The sequence below is a fragment of the Syngnathus scovelli genome, chromosome 16 (assembly GCF_024217435.2).
Source record: "Syngnathus scovelli strain Florida chromosome 16, RoL_Ssco_1.2, whole genome shotgun sequence".
Taxonomy (NCBI): Eukaryota; Metazoa; Chordata; class Actinopteri; order Syngnathiformes; family Syngnathidae; genus Syngnathus; species Syngnathus scovelli.
The window spans coordinates 3,571,373-3,590,112 of NC_090862.1; the positions used below are offsets into that span (position 1 = coordinate 3,571,373).

At 42.9% G+C, this 18,740-nt stretch overlaps 1 protein-coding gene across 1 annotated transcript; it reads right to left on the reverse strand.

The window, feature by feature from the left end:
- Positions 1 to 3,161: 3,161 nt before the first annotated feature.
- Positions 3,162 to 18,661, reverse strand: nherf1b (NHERF family PDZ scaffold protein 1b). The gene is made up of 6 exons (XM_049745158.1): positions 16,185 to 18,661; positions 8,071 to 8,241; positions 7,260 to 7,413; positions 5,714 to 5,757; positions 4,544 to 4,651; positions 3,162 to 4,464 (listed from the first exon to the last, which is right to left on the reverse strand). Exons 1-6 carry the CDS (start codon positions 16,725 to 16,727, stop codon positions 4,327 to 4,329), a joined length of 1,158 nt encoding a protein of 385 aa, XP_049601115.1. The 5' UTR covers positions 16,728 to 18,661; the 3' UTR covers positions 3,162 to 4,326.
- Between the last annotated feature and the right edge of the window lie 79 nt (positions 18,662 to 18,740).

Below are 18,740 nucleotides of genomic sequence, written 5' to 3' on the forward strand. Positions count from 1 at the left end.
AAGCCTGAAATTCTTATCAGTGGCCGGAGAGAAATGAGTGGAATAAATATTTGATACCTTTTTGGGAGCAGAATGGCAATACCGTATTATGACTGGCTGTACTCACTGATGCGGGGCTTTACCCAAATGGCTTCCCAGTCCCATTAATGGCCGGATCGCAGAGGCAGGGTTGGGAATGACACGATGCACTGGGCACAAGAAACGGGGCGTGATGACAGGATGATTGATGAGCGTTGGGTGAAACTGAAGAACACCACTGTGAAAAAGTTAAAAGAGAGACGGAGGTGAGCGGGGGACAACACTTTATGACCAGTGATTATCACCTGTCACCTTTTTTTATTGTCCAACTGGGGGCACTGTTGTGTTGTTTACACAAGCATCATGAAGGTTTAGCATACATTGCTGTTAACTTTTCAAACTATCTTGGCAAAGTGCCTTTTAAAATGCGTATTTGTAAATACTGAATTTTGTACAAATGTTAGTGTAAAACAGAACAAAAAAAACAACCAGACAGGCAATTATTCAGACAGTCAGACTAACTTGAGTGTATGGCATGCATCAAACAGGTGTGTGTGTGTGTATGACAAAGTGTGAGTGCACATGTAAGGATGTTTGCATGCAACAGGTGTATAGTTGGAATGGTGTTAATCTTTAAGTACTGTCCCACCAAGCCCTATTCCTGGGACATACACACACGTGACGATGATGCTTTCAAGCGAATTGTGCAACAGTTACTAATGATTATCTTAAATTATGAGCGTTTACGAGTTTGACTGTATTAATGACATACTGCATGAACATAAGAAACACTGATTTGGGTTTGAGCTCTAAGGCCTCAATGAGACATTTGATAATGGCTGCCATTATAAATTAACGGCGGCATTCGTGGAGCTCCAGGGCAGGAGCCAAAGTGGTGAAAGAAGTGACGATGATGCTTTCAAGCGAATTGTGCAACAGTTACTAATGATTATCTTAAATTATGAGCGTTTACGAGTTTGACTGTATTAATGACATACTGCATGAACATAAGAAACACTGATTTGGGTTTGAGCTCTAAGGCCTCAATGAGACATTTGATAATGGCTGCCATTATAAATTAACGGCGGCATTCGTGGAGCTCCAGGGCAGGAGCCAAAGTGGTGAAAGAAGAGCCAAGTAACACTTAGTCTGTCAGTGATGTTTGGAAAGCATCCTCAGCAGTGGCTTATGGAAGTCATGACAAACAATGACGGTGGACTTTCAGGAAATAAAAAACTATGCCTTCAGGAAAAAGTCTTAAACTAAGAATAAATGCTGATATTAAACCCATAAAGGGAGTCAGGTCTTCAATGAGAAGGTCCAGTTGACAAGACTTCTTATTAATAGTGACGACTGTCCTTGAGTATTTTTATAAAAGGAGATGTGGTGTGTACTGTGGAGCAAGACAGAAAGGGATGAGGCTTTCTAGGAGAAGACAGAAAAAAAAGTTGTTCCAGTAGCGTCACACTGCATACGGATAGTACGTCACACTTCACCCGTCGGCCTACGTCTCACCTCTCCTTCATCCTTCGACGTATTCTCCATGTCACTTCTTCCATGAAACTGCTTCAGGCAGTCATTTTCTCCACTGCAGACTCACACATACACACGCATGCGTGCACACGCACGTTGGCCTATTTTTAGCACACTGTGATGTTTGAAGGTAGATCCGGGTTGACCCTTCGATTCACCCGAGCTTCGGCCCTTACAAGGTCCCCCAGGGTGGACACGGTTGCTAGGTGACCTGCCGTGTTTGCAACTCAGCTGTGGATGTCCAGCACATGACCTGCACCTGCCCTTCCATCATCTTCACCATCCATCCTCCTCCATTTGGTCCTCATATCATGTGTTGGAGCTTAGAAAGCACACGGATGGAGAGTTTCTTTTTTCATTTTTCCAGTTACATTTCATTACACTGCTAAGCTAGGTTGAGATGATATGATACAAATATTCCCTTCAGTAAAATAATAATTGTGATTATTCCCTCTCATACTGCTAATTGCCTAAGAAGATACATAAGCACGAAGTGTAAAGATTCACAGTGATTGCTAATGAAGGCTGTGCGATGAGCTATCCTGGTAATGACGGCAGCTCCAAGGAGAGCTGAGTAGCAGCAAGGTCGTGGCGATTAATACAAGACAGCTGCTGGAGACACACTTGACCCTTTGGAGGACACACGAGGGCCGCAGACGGACGCTCAAGTGGACAAAGATGTGAAAATATCAGACCCTGTGACGCATTTTTTTGTTTGCAGAGTAAAAGGTGATCTTTATGGGTTTGTGTCTCTTTTGATTGTTGGATACTACGTTATGAGCAGTGATTTAAAAAAGTTATTATAATATTTAATATATAATATTTTAATATTTCACTTTACCAAAACTGGAAAAAATGAAATACAGGATTATTTTTCATTTGTTGTCTGTAAAGAGTAAGACAGTTTGATTTATTTTATTTTAAATCTAAAACAATTTTTAAAAAGTTGTCACGCTTTTGTTCGTTTGAATTGAGCTTTCTCGGTTACCATACACTTCCGGTTAAATGAGCGGTCTTAATTGTTTTGAAAACACAACACCAAATATATTTATATATTTATATTATATATATGTTTTTTGTCTATATATATATATATATATATAGAGAGAGAGAGAGACAAGAAAACACACTTGCTAGCGACCGTTAGCCGCCGTGGAGCTACGTAACGGCTACTCGTATAATGCGAGGAAAACTTAAAAGGAGCGCGCCGAAGCTACCAACCAAACGGCGCACACACGAAACAATATCAGACAAACAGCACAACAGTCAACAGGAGTAACAATTAAATATATATATACTCACTTTTTGGCAAATACGCACACGATACTAGCCATTTTAACTGCCGCCGTCTGCATCTTACCACTTCGCGCCGACTGCAACAATCGCGATAAGCTGATGTAACTCACGCGAGATTTAAGGCGTGGTGACGTAACTTTCTACCGCAACATTCAACAAAAAAATATACATTGATTTTCAACATCAATATAGGAAACTTTCTAACATATATGTTTTCAGAAAATACTGTAAATATTGTACACTGCCATTAACTTCATAATGTCACCAGAGGAATGTTTGTCAACTTGAAATTGAAGACGCACACGTGACAAATATTTGTGTAGCTTGTTACTTTTCTTTATTGATGATCACAAATAAAGTGCTTAAATAAAACACAACAATTTTTTTAATTGTGATCTTGTATCTCTAAAGTGTGAACAACAAGGAAGCAACATATGTACTGGAAAAGGCCACGCGGTCGCCATCTTGCAGCACTGGCAGTCTGACGTCACGCCCACCAATTCAAGACAACCTTGGTGCGCAGCGCTCTGCACACTAGCGCCACTGAGACCTTTCATGATGACCGCTATTTGATACTACTGCAGGAGGAAATATTATATATTCAGCCATGTAAAGAAACATGACATTTATAATATATTTTATTACAATAGAGACTCTTCACTTTGTTTACACAAGCTGGCTTGTACTACAACTTATCACAAGTCCATCATTCATTTGGAAAACAATCGCAATACTTGACAAAAGCGCACAATCTAGAGAAGCGCAAACATTCTTTAAGACGTCAACAATCCCAAACTACAAATCACTAGAACGGAATAAAAATTCGACAATTTTTAAACCCGAGCAAATAAGACACGTTTAAAACTTGTCTAAGTTAAGTCATGTCAATCACAGACAAAAAGATGTGAGCTTCATTCTGGACTTGATTCTATCAAAAATGTAAAAATATACATGATATATGATATATACATTATAAGAGAAACTCCTTTTAAAATCATTCCTGTTTAAAGCCATCAGTGCGCTTTTTTTTTCCCAGTTAAAAATCCATTCTTGAAGGACAGCAATGACAACAACCCTTTTTTTTTCTGTCAAAATTGTGCTAAGACAAAATTAGATGTGCTGCTATTAGACGTAAATATCTACACAAAAATATTGTTAACAAGAGTTCAGAAATAAAATTTTAAGACTTTTGATTCACTCTGACTGATTACCTGATAAACTAAACGATACACGATAAACTGATTGTCAGGTGAGTGAGTGTAGCAGCAGGCACGCACACACACGCACACGCACACATTTTCAACAGTCCAGTCATCGTTCATGGTTAGTAGTACATTACTATTAGATAATTTGTGGAATATCTTTTCACGAATAGTAATGAAGTGACTAATATAACTTTTTTAAAAAAAGGGTCTTTCTGTAAGAATCACTGCAACACAAATTGTGTTGTTTTTGTGTGTGTCAAGTGAGCTGAAGACCCTATAGGTTGCTGAAGAGTTCATTTTTCTTGGTCCAGTCCATGGCCGGGGCTCTCTTATTGGAGCGTTTCTGATGGGCCAGCTCTTTCACCTGCTGCAGGCTCATGTTCAGAGCTGGGATGGCCTCCGTTGTTACGCCCTGGAGGAACGACACGGTGCTTGTCATCCATCGGATATTAATCCAAAAAGAAACACAGAGCTGTCTAGAAATTACGCACCTCAGGAGGAGTGCTTGTGGTTGGCGTGAGTGAGGCGTTGGATGAGGCGTTGGATGAAGAAGGGCTGACGGAGAGCTTGGAGTCCCTCTCAGTTCCTCTGCCGTTCACCTGGCAACACAAAGAAGAACATTACTTCACCTGATTGGCTAAAAACGAGTCACAACTCATCTCTTCTATTCAATGATTGCGTTGAAGTACCAAATACCACCACAAGAGGGCAGCCTTGTGTTTGTATCAGCTTTAGGGCTGTCAACGTTTTTTTTTTCTCTCCAAATAATGACTCTATTAAAAACATTCATAAAAAAAAGAACGGCTGTGGAAATGACAGGATGGAGAAGTGTGTGGGACTTACTAATTATTATGCATTTGAAATTTAAACCATATGTGTGCTTGAATTGGAATTCCTCAGGGGGGAAAATGTCACTAAAATTCATGAAAGCAGAAAACCACCATGACACGTGTTTCCCTGAGGATTTAATGTTCCAAACGTCACATGTTTCCGTTCTTTTACGGTACTCATTACTCTAAATGAGCTTGATGTGATGACTTTGGGAGGACTTTGCATTGCCGCGTATACAAGCCACTAAACATCAGCTTGTAAAACCCGCCCGACTTCAAGAATTTTTAACCCAAACCACCACCCGTCTAAAGTCTACAAGGTCCACCTGACACATGACCTTGTGCAACACCGCTATGCTATTTAATCACTTTGAGTTATGTAACAATGGAGGACTTTTTTATTCTGTACATACAGTTCCTAACAGAGGAAAGCTCCATTGTGCCTATCTGCTTGGTTGCTCACTAGCTCATTTAATTTTCCACTGGTTTGTTGAAGAATGCAAATTATGTTCCATTATTTGCGTGGGATTTAACACCATAGTTAAAAAAAAAAAAATGCTGATTGCCTGGGAAACATTTTTGAATGTTACCAAACATGCTTCCTCTCTAATGTTCCGCTCGTTTTTACTCGACAGCAATTAGGGTGGAGCCTTCTCTGCTGTGGAGTCCACATCGAAGACAATCACAGGAAAGTACGTTCAGTCCGAGTGGAATTTGGTGATTAATAACTCATCAGAACGCCACTTCTCCGTAGTGGCAAAGCACATGTAAAAGCAACATTGACCTCCTCCCGAAGGAATGAGACGCTCCCACCATGCTAGCAAGTCTCACCTTCTCCTCCATTCCTCCATTGACGCCAGGCTCAGGTAATGGACCTGTCGGCAGAAAAATAGCATTATCTCCGTGAGCTTTGCTGCTCTGCTTACCTTTAACCCCACCAACAGCGACTCTATCACATTGCACAGGTACGACCACATCATCTATTATTCACATCTTCACGTTCCCTGCTTAGCTCCTTCATTCCTAATGGCGACCGAAATGCTACACAACAGCTTTTTCGGCCAAGGAACTTATTTTATGTAGGACCAATTTTTTTTTTCATACACAACACTGCAGCCATCCCTTACCTTGCATTTCTTTATGATGGCCTATTAGAGGAGATAATAACTAGTCCTTCAGTATTAATCTGTTCTCCTTGGTAGTATGTGTGTGCTGGATTATTATGTGTTGTCTTAGAAAGGAGCCTCTCCATGCCCTAGCACAGCTCCAGGCTGAGAGGCCACTCGGAGTGAGCTCCTTGGAAACCAAACAATGGGGCTGACTGGCCAACAAGCGTTCGTGTGAGGGCAGCGGAGTTAAGAGTCAGCGTAGGCAGGTGCCCTCCCGAGTAGGCGGCGTGCGAAAAACAGCCGGTTACCTGGGAAACGCCTCGCTGGAATATCTTCCCCTGCAGTGCACTTGTAGTTTTAATGAAAGACGGAGCGAGTGAGCGTCATGGAAACACTCCAGAAGTTTATGAAACATTGGCACAATGGCTCAGTAAAGGCACTGGTGGTTCTCACTCAGCCTGTAATGCAGCTGCTTCTGTTGTGATGATAAAATGTCTAATATCTCTTGAATAAATGTTTGCTTAATCGAGTGCATTTTTTTCTTTTTCTCATGGGTTGCCATGTCAACAGCTGGCAGCACTGTGGATACACGAGGAGTGTCTTGGAATAGAGTGGCACGATTTGGACACGCAAGATTACCAGTGCACGTATGCCTGACTGTGCAAGGGCTCCCCCTAGGGGGTTTGGCAGGAACAACTCAGCTATAGTATATTTGAATTCAAAAGTTAGTCGCCCTTAAGTCTTAAAAAATCTTGAAATAGGGAGGTAAATTATTCCCAATCCACAACCTTATTTATGTTTACAAAACGGATTTTTAATTGAAATAAAAAAATAGTTTTCATGGATTTTTAATTTAAATAAAAGGGTTTCACTTTTGTACTTAAGTACGTTTCAATGTGTGTATTTTTTAATGTTTACTTAAGTAAAGAGTTTAATCAGTACTTCTGTTTTTCTAAGAAGACTACTTAATTAAAAAGCACTTTTGCAAGTGCTGAGAAAATCACTGTGCTGCCTGTGAATCTTGGCAGAAGAAGATGAAGACAGAAACATGAGCCGGATGAAGAGAGAGGAAGAAAGCGAGTGTGTGACAGCAGCTTTAAGGAGCCAGCAGGAGTCTTTTTTTTTTTTTTTGTGCCTTCAACCTGTTGACAACATGCCTGATAATAAAGCTGAGGTGGAACATTCAAAGATAAAAGCATTAATTTGCTCGCTGAGTAAAAAAAAAATGATGGTGCAATTTTGCAAAAAAAGGGGTGTGGCCCTCTCACCAGTCAGGTGGTTAAATGTGGGGATCACTCGGCACTTCTTGAAGAATGCATCCGTTTCGGGGTCGACCACGAGCAGGCAGGCCTCGTCCCCGCCGGCTTTAATGGCCGCCACCACCTCGGAGTGTGTTTTGCCCTCCACCGACACGCCGTTCACCTGAGGAACGTGCACAGAAACGCAGAAAATAAACATGCCGCCAAGGTTTTTCTTTGTTTCCCACACAGGATTTCTTTGTTAATATTATCACTTTGTCTCCTCGAGGTCAGGAAATCCGGAGTCTGAGCACAAATGCATGTACACGCATTCTCGTAAACAGCAACGTGGAGGAATCAAAATTACATATGTTGCTGATATCCATTCAATAAAACCGGTCCAGTTTCTAGTCTCTCGTGACTATTGTCAAAAACCTTCTACTCGGTTGTTTTTCTGGGATCAAACCCGAACATGTGAGAAATGTCTGAGTGTGTGAATGTGCCCTTGTAATTACGTCATAGGGTGGACCTGCTTGTCTAAGCCAGTCCCACAGAGGAAGCCGGACAATAGCAGCTCGGCCAGTAATAGCAGCAACAATGGCGGCCCGCTCCCCTCAAAGCCCACTCCTCAGTGGGTGGTGAAGATTGTCTGGGGCCCCTTGGGAGGGGGACTGGAAGCCCCTCACATTAAATCCCTGCAAACCTTTCGGTCTGCATTTTATACAGCTTCTTTAATTTAGAGCATTTTATTGACTTCAAAATAAAACTGTGCTTTCACACTTGCATTCACACTCATTGGCAGATTTAGATTTTTTTTTGAAGCGTGGGTGGAAATAAGTACCTGGACTATTCTGTCTTTAGGCCGCAGGCCTGCCCTCTCTGCGGGGGAGTCTTCATCCACAGCTCGGATGTACTGGCCAGGCCGCGCCCGCTCACTGTGTAGGTTGAAGCCATATCCGTTTGCTTCTCTCCGAATCACGCAGAGCCGTGGCCGCAGCTCGGGGCTCACCTCCTGCAAGAGGACACAGCGGATATTTTAATCTTTTTGTGCATGCCAGGCCCTGATGAAATGTAAATTCTGCAACCACGGGGGTGTGCTGGTGAATAATAAGAGGCACAAAGATGCATGATTGTGATTCCCGGGTCAAACATGCAGGTGCTTGCTGCATACTGATGTGCTCAGAGATGTGTTTGCAAAAGTCTCAAATCAACCAAAAGTGCACTTTGAGCCTGCGTGACACCGGCTGCTCGCCAGGAAGGAAGCGGTTCTTGAATGGGGGTGTGTGATTGGAGGGAAGTTTTGAGGAGGGGGCACTTGAGGAAGGGACCGCTTCCGGCGTGTTTCGAGCGCTAAGGAGGACAATGGCTGCTGGGCGTTGACCTCTAACCACCTTGTCTCGTCCAGCCCCCCCCCTCCGGGATGGCGGGACGGGTTATTGTCATCCAAGAAAAAAAAAAAAAAAATCCCTGGACCTCCCTTCCGTTGCAGAGATGAAGCTGGTTCTTTATTTAGCTGGGAACAAGTTCATAGATTTTGAATTGAAGCAATCAGAACATAAGATGAGTTCTAAACGCATTGGAGAGTAAAGTCAGGTTGACCTTTTGTCACTGTGACCGGACCGAGCTACTGCCGGAGAGAAAAATTCATAACCTCTAATTATATCAAACTGACTCATAACTCTTTTATAGAAAAGCCGGCATGAGGAGCCACGAGTCGCTTTTTTTTTTTGTCGATTCACTGAGCGCGATATGTTTTGTGCTGATCAGATGCAAACCTGATAAGAACTTTGGACTTTCAACAGGCCCAATCAATCATTGCACAAAAGCGATTCTCTATGATTTACTAGCCTTCCACCTTAAGAGCTGTTTTACTGAATCCAAAGTACAAGCACAAAGTGACAAAGCTCGCCTTTTTCCTATCTTCATTGAGTTAATGTTCAGTTTAACTTACCTGAGTCACCATGTTTGTTCGCTTTCTCGTCTCAGGAATTGTATCTACGACATACAGTAAGACAGCACATCCTGTCAGTTGGCAAGTCAAGCAGTTCAGTTCACCGCAAGTTACTCTGTGTCACAGTTTTTTTTTTTTTCTCTCAACACTGAAGCCTCAAATGCTTGTGATACTTTCAGCCGTTATTTTTCAGTGTCAGTACATCGCTAGTAGAAAAAGATGCTGGGGATAAAAAAGCATAAAACTTAAGATATGGTAAATAGGGCTCTTCTTGTGAGTGAAATTTTAAAAGATCACTTCAGCAGGACTGCAATAAGTGGAATTTGCTGAACACTCAAAAGCCACAAAAGTGACATGTTGACGTGTTTCTGCCGCTCATTACCCTTCTTGTTATCTTTATTGAGTTGCTCATTGCGCAGCAACAATCTCATAAAAAGAACTTGTTCGGATGTACCGGATGTGTAAAAGCTACAATTACAAAAGACTGAGGAAGTGTAAATAGTTCACATTCAATAAAATGACAGGGACAAGCAAAGAGCCTTCTATGAAAGTTTGTTTCAATAGCTATGTGATCAACAAAGTACCTACTGCCTTAAAGACGAAGTCAACCCCAAAGTTTTCTCACAATAATTTGTGCCCCCACTTCTGATTAATTTTACATTTGTGAAATATGATTTAAGCAGCAAAAGTCACCCATTTTTATCCTTCTCAGGGGGCGGCCATTTTGGCACTTGCTGTCGACTGAAAATGACATCACAGTTGTTAGCTCTGAGGTTACAACCAATCACAGCTCAGCTTCAGAAAACTGTTGCGCTGTGATTGGTTGTGACCCGGACACTATGATGTCATTTTCAGTCGACAGCAAGTGGCAAAATGGCCGCCCCTAAAATGGACAGGTGGCTTTTGCCTGGTTAATTCATATTCCACAAACGAATCATTAATTTGACTAGTTGGGCTGCACAGAACATATTGCCAAGAAAATTTTGATTTCCTCATTAAGTTCAATGCCATGTATCGAAGGTGTCCATTGTGCAGTAGAGCATTGTTTCTAGAAGAACAACCTCCCAGTGACACAAACCTCCCTTCTAAGGAGGGTGTAACACAGGAACTGTCGACACATCTTCTCTCAAGATGCTTCCCCCCGCTTTGACCAACTTCCTGACATCAAAGCGAAATCTAAACACAAATCCTCTAAACTCATTTAAAAACAAACACCCACAACATGTCCTGACTGGCACCAGACAACATCTGGGTGGACAAGTAATCCAATTAAGGCTGCAACTGACTGATTATTTTCCTAATCCGCTTCTAATCCGTCACTCACTATCGAGGAGGTCACATTTTCACCGTCTTTTGCTAGTTGTTTGTTAGCAGGAAGCAAAATGGAGCAATGTGGAGAATCACACTCAAAACAGTGCATTAGAATGTAAAGGTGTACGTAATGAAGTGACTAGCGAGCGCACAAGTGCAGCCTAGGCAACTCAAACAGAGTGTGTACTTTCAATCTTTGCTTCTGCAAGGCTTTGGAAAAAAAAAAAAAAACTGAGAAGTAGCGTTGAATACCAATTATTCCAAAACAATGCCAGGCCTCATTTTATATTCTCCAAACACGCGAGTCACAAGATTGGCTCTTTGAATCGAACGCTCCATTGAATTGTTGCTCTTAGTGTTTCCTTACTTAGAAGCTAAAGTTCATATTGTCATCTCTGAGTGAGCACAAATATGTGAGAAATAATTACACGAGTCGTTAAAATGCCCACTTGTCGGGAATATGGCATCAATGGAACGGTCCACACCCCATAAGAAAAATGGTAACTCCCGTCTGTCGAATCATAAATCATGAATCACTCCATGAATCACAAATTAACTTTCCAACTAAAGAACACAGACAAACAATCACAAAGTATTTGTATTATGAGTCTTCCAATCAAATTAAATTTGAGCACTAATATTATTTTACATGACAAATATCGCCCCCAAAATGTTTTACTGATCATCTGTCAGTTGATGACAGAACACATTGTGTTGTGTTTCAACTGCAAGGCTCATGCCAAGGAGACAGTCTGTGGTTTGTGTGAGTGTCAAGGAGTGTGTGTGTCTGTGTGTGTCACTGCCACTCGTTCTACTTGCATGTGCAACCGCGAGCCTGCCATGCCCACAATGTGAAGCACTTCTGGCTGCCGGCTCTTTTCAGTCCTGCACGTCTCACACAACTTTTCCACGTCCATGTCCAACTAGATTTTTTTTTTTTTTAATAATATAAATTGGCCTCTTTCTGTGCTGTCACGCTCAGCTGGTCACTCCTTCAAGTCTCTATTTGGCTTATTCTCCTCTCATTCCCACCCTCTCACTGAGAAGGGGGGCAGCGCTCCCACAAATTTGCCTCCTTTGATCAAGCGTAAAGAATAACCCCGCGGTGACACTTCACCGGGCACCATGGTGACTCGGTGACGTGACAAATCAGGCGGCCTAGTGGGCCTTGTGATTGTCATATGTCGTTTTTTTTTTCCGGCACAGATTAACAACGAAGGCGGTAAATGTTTGATGGCCTGGCTATTGTGAAGCGGGTCCACTTTTACCCAACCACACAGCAGGTTTTGTGATCCAGAGTGCACGGAGCGCACCACTCTCCCAGGCAGGACGGGGGTGTTGGATTTCAAGCAGGACCATTGGACCAGCTGGGAGGCAGGCAGAGGAGGGGAAACAAAGAAAGCTACTGTCCCAGACTTCCATCCCAGGATGGGACAAACTCCACAAAAGACACCAAAGCTACATTCTCAAGGAGGTTCCCATTGCAATGGGGCGGTGGGGGGGGTGACAATTGACAAACAATGTCCGTCAACACAGCAGGGGGGGGGACGAAGATAAGACAAAACGGGGTGATTAACAGTCTGAGCTATCTTGAAAATCCTCTTGCAGATCCTGGCCAGAGTCAAAAGCACGTCTTCCTTTTTTTAAACATCTAGATGACCTGCCGCTGAGCCTTATCAAACAACAAGTTTAATCTTCCAAGCCAGTCTGTTTGCAGAAACTCCCGCTGCTTTCACCTTCAAGCTCACAAACTCACACTGACAGCAGGAACTTAATTTGGACATATTGCTATACGTCAGGTGCCCCAAAAAAAATTTGCTTGGTGGGAATGGAGAAGGACAAGTAGGGGTTGAGTCTATTTCAGGGTGAGCAGCAAGTCATTTCCCCCTCCACCCCCCCGGCAGGGCGCGGCCCTCCCGCTTATTGTCCGGCCGGGGTGGTGAACCTTTACCAGAATGGAATGCGGCATTGTGGACTCTCGCTCCGGTTGCGACAAAATCACTATCACCATGCAGAGGGCACACCCGCCCACTTTTTACACACACATGGACACAAGGCCTAGGTTTCAAACCAGCATTAGCCTTGGACTCACGACAGTACAGTGGAGCTGTTGTTTGGACTGGCGTCACTAAAACCTATTAGTGATACATCGTGATTTGCATACGTGACAAATTGAGAGCAATAAATTGTTTTGTGAACAGCATCGTTATATTTCATGACTAATCTGTGGCATTTGAAAAGCTGTCTTGACGTATTATCGCTAGATTATTTTTCATCATTTCATAATAAGAAGCCCGAAAGGGTTTTCACAGTTCACATCTCGTAGCGACTTCACAGAGAGAACCTGGCTTTGACAATGAAATATTAAATACTGCAAGTGAATGTGACTTTGGTCAGCGACAATTGTAGCCTCGTCGTTTACTCGGATTTGTGTGATGCTGTGCACAGCTTTGCTGGTTGTCTTGTTTGCCAAAAATGACATTTCAGTCCATACCGGTACATAGAGTCCATTTTGAAAACCCACACAAGCAACCAAATATGGTTCCTTGGTCTATTAAAAGGCGATCTCTTGATTTAGCTTGTGTGTGGGTGAGGTAGCAATAGCTGGATCACATTTGGTGGAAATAACATTTATTTGCTTGGCTTCCCTTTTTATTAATCTGGTGCAGATTAGTGACGCGTGTTCTTAGCGTGTTTACATTAAAGTCAAAAAGACGCAGCGGTAATCAGAATCGAACCACCTGAGTCGCAATTGAATCGAATCCTAAGGTGGCGAGAGAGAACCATAACAACGTCTCTCCTATGATGCAAAGTGTTTTATTACATGCTTGCACTTTCCTATGAATAATGCAGCATGAGGAAATTTATAAAAGGGGCTGGCTGCATTTTCAATGCTACAACATCCTCCCGTGGACCGTTTCCTCTCAAAGCCATCCGAGGTCGGAGGCGGAAAGGGTGACTCTTAAATGTTATCACGCGTACGTGAAGTCACAAAAAGGACACACGCTCGCCATGCAACGTGAAAAATACCTGCTTGAGAAATACACAAACTAACAAATGCGTCATTAGCTGGAATTTCTGTTTACTTTGGACCCTGACTAATATTTAACCTGTCGATATCTGCATCCATTGGCTTTTATTGTTTTGTGACATTGCATTATCTCAGGCACAAAATCAGCAAAATGCTCTTAGTCACCAGGCAATTATTGGATGTCATATAATGTACGTATTGAAACTCTCGAGACGGGATATGAAACATCAGAATAGAAAGCAAAGAATCTCTGTGATGAGGGCGTGTAGGAGGACAATCAAGAAGACAAGGTGGGGTAACCTTCCAGCAAAAACAATGACAGGAAACCAGCGCAAATGTTCTCTGTACTCCTTGGAGACCCGAAACTCCCAGACAGTAACAGGCTGAAAATATCCAGATTCAAATCTGTATTGAAGCTGCTGCTAATCTCTACTAACTGATGAATGAACACTAAAATGTGCCCTTTATTATTTGCGTATCTTATCTGACTCTTCCCTGAGGCATTCCGGCAAAGTGAAAAAGGTAAGTTCAGATAAGAAGCTCATGGAGATTCGGACATAAAGGTCACGCGATGCACGAGATACTTAAAGATCAAAATTTGCATCGCATCATGGGACCTTAAAGTACTTGAACCGAGACTATTACACAAACACTTTACCTGTTTATGGACACTCCCAGTTGAGGTTTACAGTAAACTACACAAAAATAAAGGGAATCACATGTGTATTTCCCTAAACACAAAAGCTAAAACATCATAAAAAGCTATGTGTTCTCCTTCTCCACATTTTTGTTGTGTAATCATAATAAATAACTCAAACGTGCAGGTGTTATAATACTTAAAAATACAAAGACTCTGCTGGGTGATGTTGCTTATGTACACACTGCTTGTTGCCATGTTTAATCTTGACGCACTGTGCAGATGATCTCATGCTACGATTAATTGACTTTGGCTCTGCGTTCTTGCCATGTGCTGTATAAGGTTCAAACAGTGGCGTGTCTTCATCTCAGCCTGGGATTTTTTTTCCCCAACATCCTGTTTGGCATTCCTCGAACCCTACGCTCTAGTCCGGGTGACACGCACACACTGCTTGTGTCGCGGCTGACAACCAAGCACGCCTGACGGGCCTGATCTTTGAAATGACACAAAAGAGGGTTCGAAGAGCAACGCCCTCTTCGGAAGCCGTGGAGATATCTTACACGGTCGCCGTGGTTACGTAGATGCGATGACACTGCGTGAGGCGTGCATTTAAATGAACTATAGGTGACTGCGCACAAATGCATTGCGTGATGAATGGAGGTCGCCGCGTGGAGATCTGACCCGCCCCCCCCCCCCGAAAAATAAAAGAGGATGTGTCGTCATTATCAAACAAAGCAAAAAATATACGCAGTTAGTTCCAAAGGTCGTTTTGTTGCTTTCTTATCAGGTGCTAAAGCGATTAGCGCCCTGCGTAGGCGAGTGCAAAAAAAGTAGCACGGCAGTATTTTAATATATATTAAATATATTTCGAACACTTCAATATTGACTCAATCTGTAGTTTGTTAGCTTCATCAAACTTGTTTTACGCTGGTTTGTGACACTTTGTCAAAAGAGGAAAGGACACATTTGGCCTCTGGCTGTAGACATATTGGCCTCTCATCCATGTAAGCAAGCGGGGGGGCTCACACAGACAAACACAAACAGCCTGGGGGGTAAACATTGACAATTCAGTGGAACGCAGATGTGGATCCAGAAGCTTCTCGTCAAGTGCCTTTTAAATGAACCCCGATTTTGCGTTGGGAGAAGAAGCCCAAACAAAGTCTCAAAAATTTAATTTGGTGTGATTTAAGGAGATCAGGAAGGCAATAAGAGTGTCTTGTCCTCTTTTAGTTTGTTTTTTATTGTTTTGGTCATTCAGGTCATGGGTAAGTGGAGCAGCCTGGACTGGTTGGCAGTCATTGGCAGGGGACAATAATCAAATATTTGCGAGGAGGAAGTTGATGGGCCCTTGTTCTGTTTTCGTGATCTGAACCTCTCTGTTTGTCCTATCTGGGCACCCACGGCAAATGTCCAGCCAGCTTGCCCACGGCCAAGAGCATGTGGGTGCAGCTCACTACGTTGAGTGACACAGAGGAGCTGTTCTTCGCGTCGCTCTCAGCGTTTAATCTCATTTGCAGGGTTCACTCGAAAATGTCACCTGAGGATTTTTCTAGATCTACTTTGTCAGCTCGGGTGTTTAATGTACCACACACCAGTGGCAACACCTGCATGATATGACAAATAAGAAATTCAGATAATGCTGAGTTTTTATCTTTGTTACGGCAACAGCTGTTTTGAAAGCGCTGTATAAATAAAGATGATTGGATTGGATACAATATGGTTGAATCGAGATAACCAGACTCTTGTTTGTTCTTCTTTTTTTCAATATGCTACACTTTATTTTTATAAATGTCTATAACTGTTCACATTTTCAAATAATTAATACTATAACGTTTCCTAGAAAATCACAGCTATTTTTTGGATGCATTTTACTTTTGCATATTTCAAAGTGCATACTTTGCTATTTTTACTTCTGTATTTTTACTTTCAACAGCGTTTTTTTTTTTTTTTCTATGTCAGTACTTTTGGCAATGATGTCATTGGAATGAGAGTGCAGGTGTACCTGAAGGTCCTGAAGGAACTCACCTGGTCTGAATTGACGCTCAGCTTCCTCTGGACGATCCCGTGAATCTCTCCGTTTCTGTCCGGTCCGGGTGTGCTCCCTCTGGACCCCCCACCTCGCTCCTCCTCGACGCTGTGGGCTCGCCGCTCATCTCCATTTTCTGACCTCTTGTCCTCGTCTTCTTGTCGGTGCATCTCAGCTTCCTCTTCATCTTCGAAAGGTAACGGGATCCCGTCATTGACGTACTCCTTCAGACACTTCATGTTGTGCTTCTTCAGAAGCTGCTCCGTGTCAGGGTCCACCACGATGAGCTCCAGCCGACCCGAAGTGGCTCTTATCCGGCCCACGACTTGCTGGTGGCTCTCGTTCTCCACGTCGTCCCCGTTGACGAACACCAGGCGGTCCCCGGCGCGGAGCCCCGACGATTCAGCCGGGCTGTCAGGCTCCACCAGCCGTATGAACTGGCCAGTTTTGCCCTTCTCCCCGTGGAGGTGGAAGCCGTAGCCGTTGTCGCCCTTATCCAGCGTGCAGAGCCGGGGCCGTAAGTATTGGCTTTTACTCGGCATGGTCGGCTGCTTCTCTCGGCCGAGGCTCAACCTGTTGCTCAATACCCGTGGAAAAGACTCGAAGAGCGGAGCCGGAGGGATGCTGCTTCTTCTCCTGAGTGGGGAGTGTCAAAGGAAAAAGTGCGAGCGCTGCGAACAAATACTCGAGCGCACTTTTCACTTTTTACCGAGTAACGGGTTCAAAGTCTGACTGGGGGGCTGTGGTCCTCTGCGTGACCCGCTTGCAGCGTGGGGCGAAGGTCCCGTTTCAAAAACTCCGTCAGCACTCTCCACGACCCAAGTAGAAAGTCCACTCAGGAAGAGGGAGGTGCGTTCACGGACCAGCCCAGCTGGCCTCTTCATGCAAAGCAGTCGCAAAGCTACGGGAAACGGGTCAACGGATATTTCAGTAGGCACACTTGCGCAACGGAAGCGGATCCGATAAAAAAGTTAATGGTGCGAATAAATGTTCAATTCCGCTATTTGTTTTTATAAGCATTCTAGCGTCACGTGGTATAACCAAAATAATTTGATATAAACACACCTCTGGGGGTTGCACGCTGTAACAGCAGTATTATCTTATTTTGGATTTTATTAAATCATACTTAATACTTTACTGACTTTTTTAATTTTACTTTTTGATATTATATGGAAAGATAGATGGATAAATTCTCATAACTCCCACGCCTCCCTGCAGAATAAAGTTTTGGACATTGCAAAAGTCCTAAAAATATATATTCGTCATTCAAAGAGCTAATAAGTGGAGAAAGACAAGCGCACTAACCCCCCAACGAGGAAATGTAAAGCTGTTGGCGTATCAGCATTGATAAGTACGTGTCTTAAGCTGTGCAGCTCCTGGCTCAGCTTGAGGTAAAGGATTGAGAAAGTCCATGCAGGCTGATGCACACTGACTGACTCATAGAGTAGATGTGAGAGGAGGAGGAGGAGGAGGTGTGAAGGCTGGTACAGTGAATCACAGATGTGCGCCGTGTTTAAAAATTCAAGCACATCCTTCACTTAATACAGAGTAACTAAGCTATCTGGCATCATGTGAAGCTATTGAGAAAATGTAACATGACCACTGTGGCCTATAAATACTGAACTTTTATACACTGTAGGGGTTGCACAAATAATAAACAGACTCAGTGCTGCCACACTGTGGCTTATTGACTTCAGCACACAACTCCCACAAAGCCACTTTGATAAAACAGCACCAAGATACATTACAAAAAATACTTTATATATATAATATGATAACAAAGCACTTTTTCATGGCACTTTGTGATCACCGTGACACCTCCGAGAAGGAACAAATGTGACCAAAAACATTGAAAATGGACATTGAATAAGTCAAGACGATACAGTGCATGGAACAATTACAGATTTTGCACAGTCTCCACAACAACATTGTTCAAAGAGACACGTTTACGTTTCAGAGTGCGTATGAAATGAGAATGTACATGTTTTGAGGATTTTTCCAAGCAGGGCAGGAAATACAAGTAATCTCTGGTGCAACAGTGAAAAGATCCTTGAATGAACTTCAAGAATGGCCCTCAAGTTGACGTACAGACACAAACACAAAACGGGCAGGATGCCTCCGACATTGATTTTATTCTAACAGCTATCCACACGTGAATATGTCCGACTTTGTGGCTGTTTATGTACACTCAGTAAAGAGAAAGACTGAAAGTCCAAAAGAGATTCAGCCTCTAAAAAGTGACATGAAAACAAAGTTATATTCCCTAGCAACGCTCATATTGATTGTTCATATAAAACTAAACCAAGCGCACAGCAAACATGCTCCTCATTGTCCCTGCAGACGGCAGATAACTTCATTTTGTAAATCCTGGCTTTTGAATTTTTTTTTCCGTTTGATCACAACTGTCACCACAAAGACCACAACACATTTTCTACAGAATGATATTCACATTTTCGACAAGGGACGGCAATCGGATTCACTGTCGTTCATTTGAGTGGAGAAGAGCTTGACGCTCACTTCTTAGGATTAGTGCCGGGATTGGCTTTACTTATTCT

What these genes read in the sequence shown, in the direction of transcription:
- nherf1b (XM_049745158.1), bottom strand. Translation starts at nt 16,727, where the DNA reads ATGCCGAGTAAAAGCCAATACTTACGGCCCCGGCTCTGCACGCTGGAT. An exon ending in TGAGCGTCAATTCAGACCAG is followed by an intron (nt 8,242 to 16,184) that starts GTGAGTTCCTTC and finishes GTCCTCTTGCAG; the next exon opens with GAGGTGAGCCCCGAGCTGCG. An exon ending in ATGGAGGAATGGAGGAGAAG is followed by an intron (nt 4,652 to 5,713) that starts GTGAGACTTGCT and finishes TTGTGTTGCCAG; the next exon opens with GTGAACGGCAGAGGAACTGA.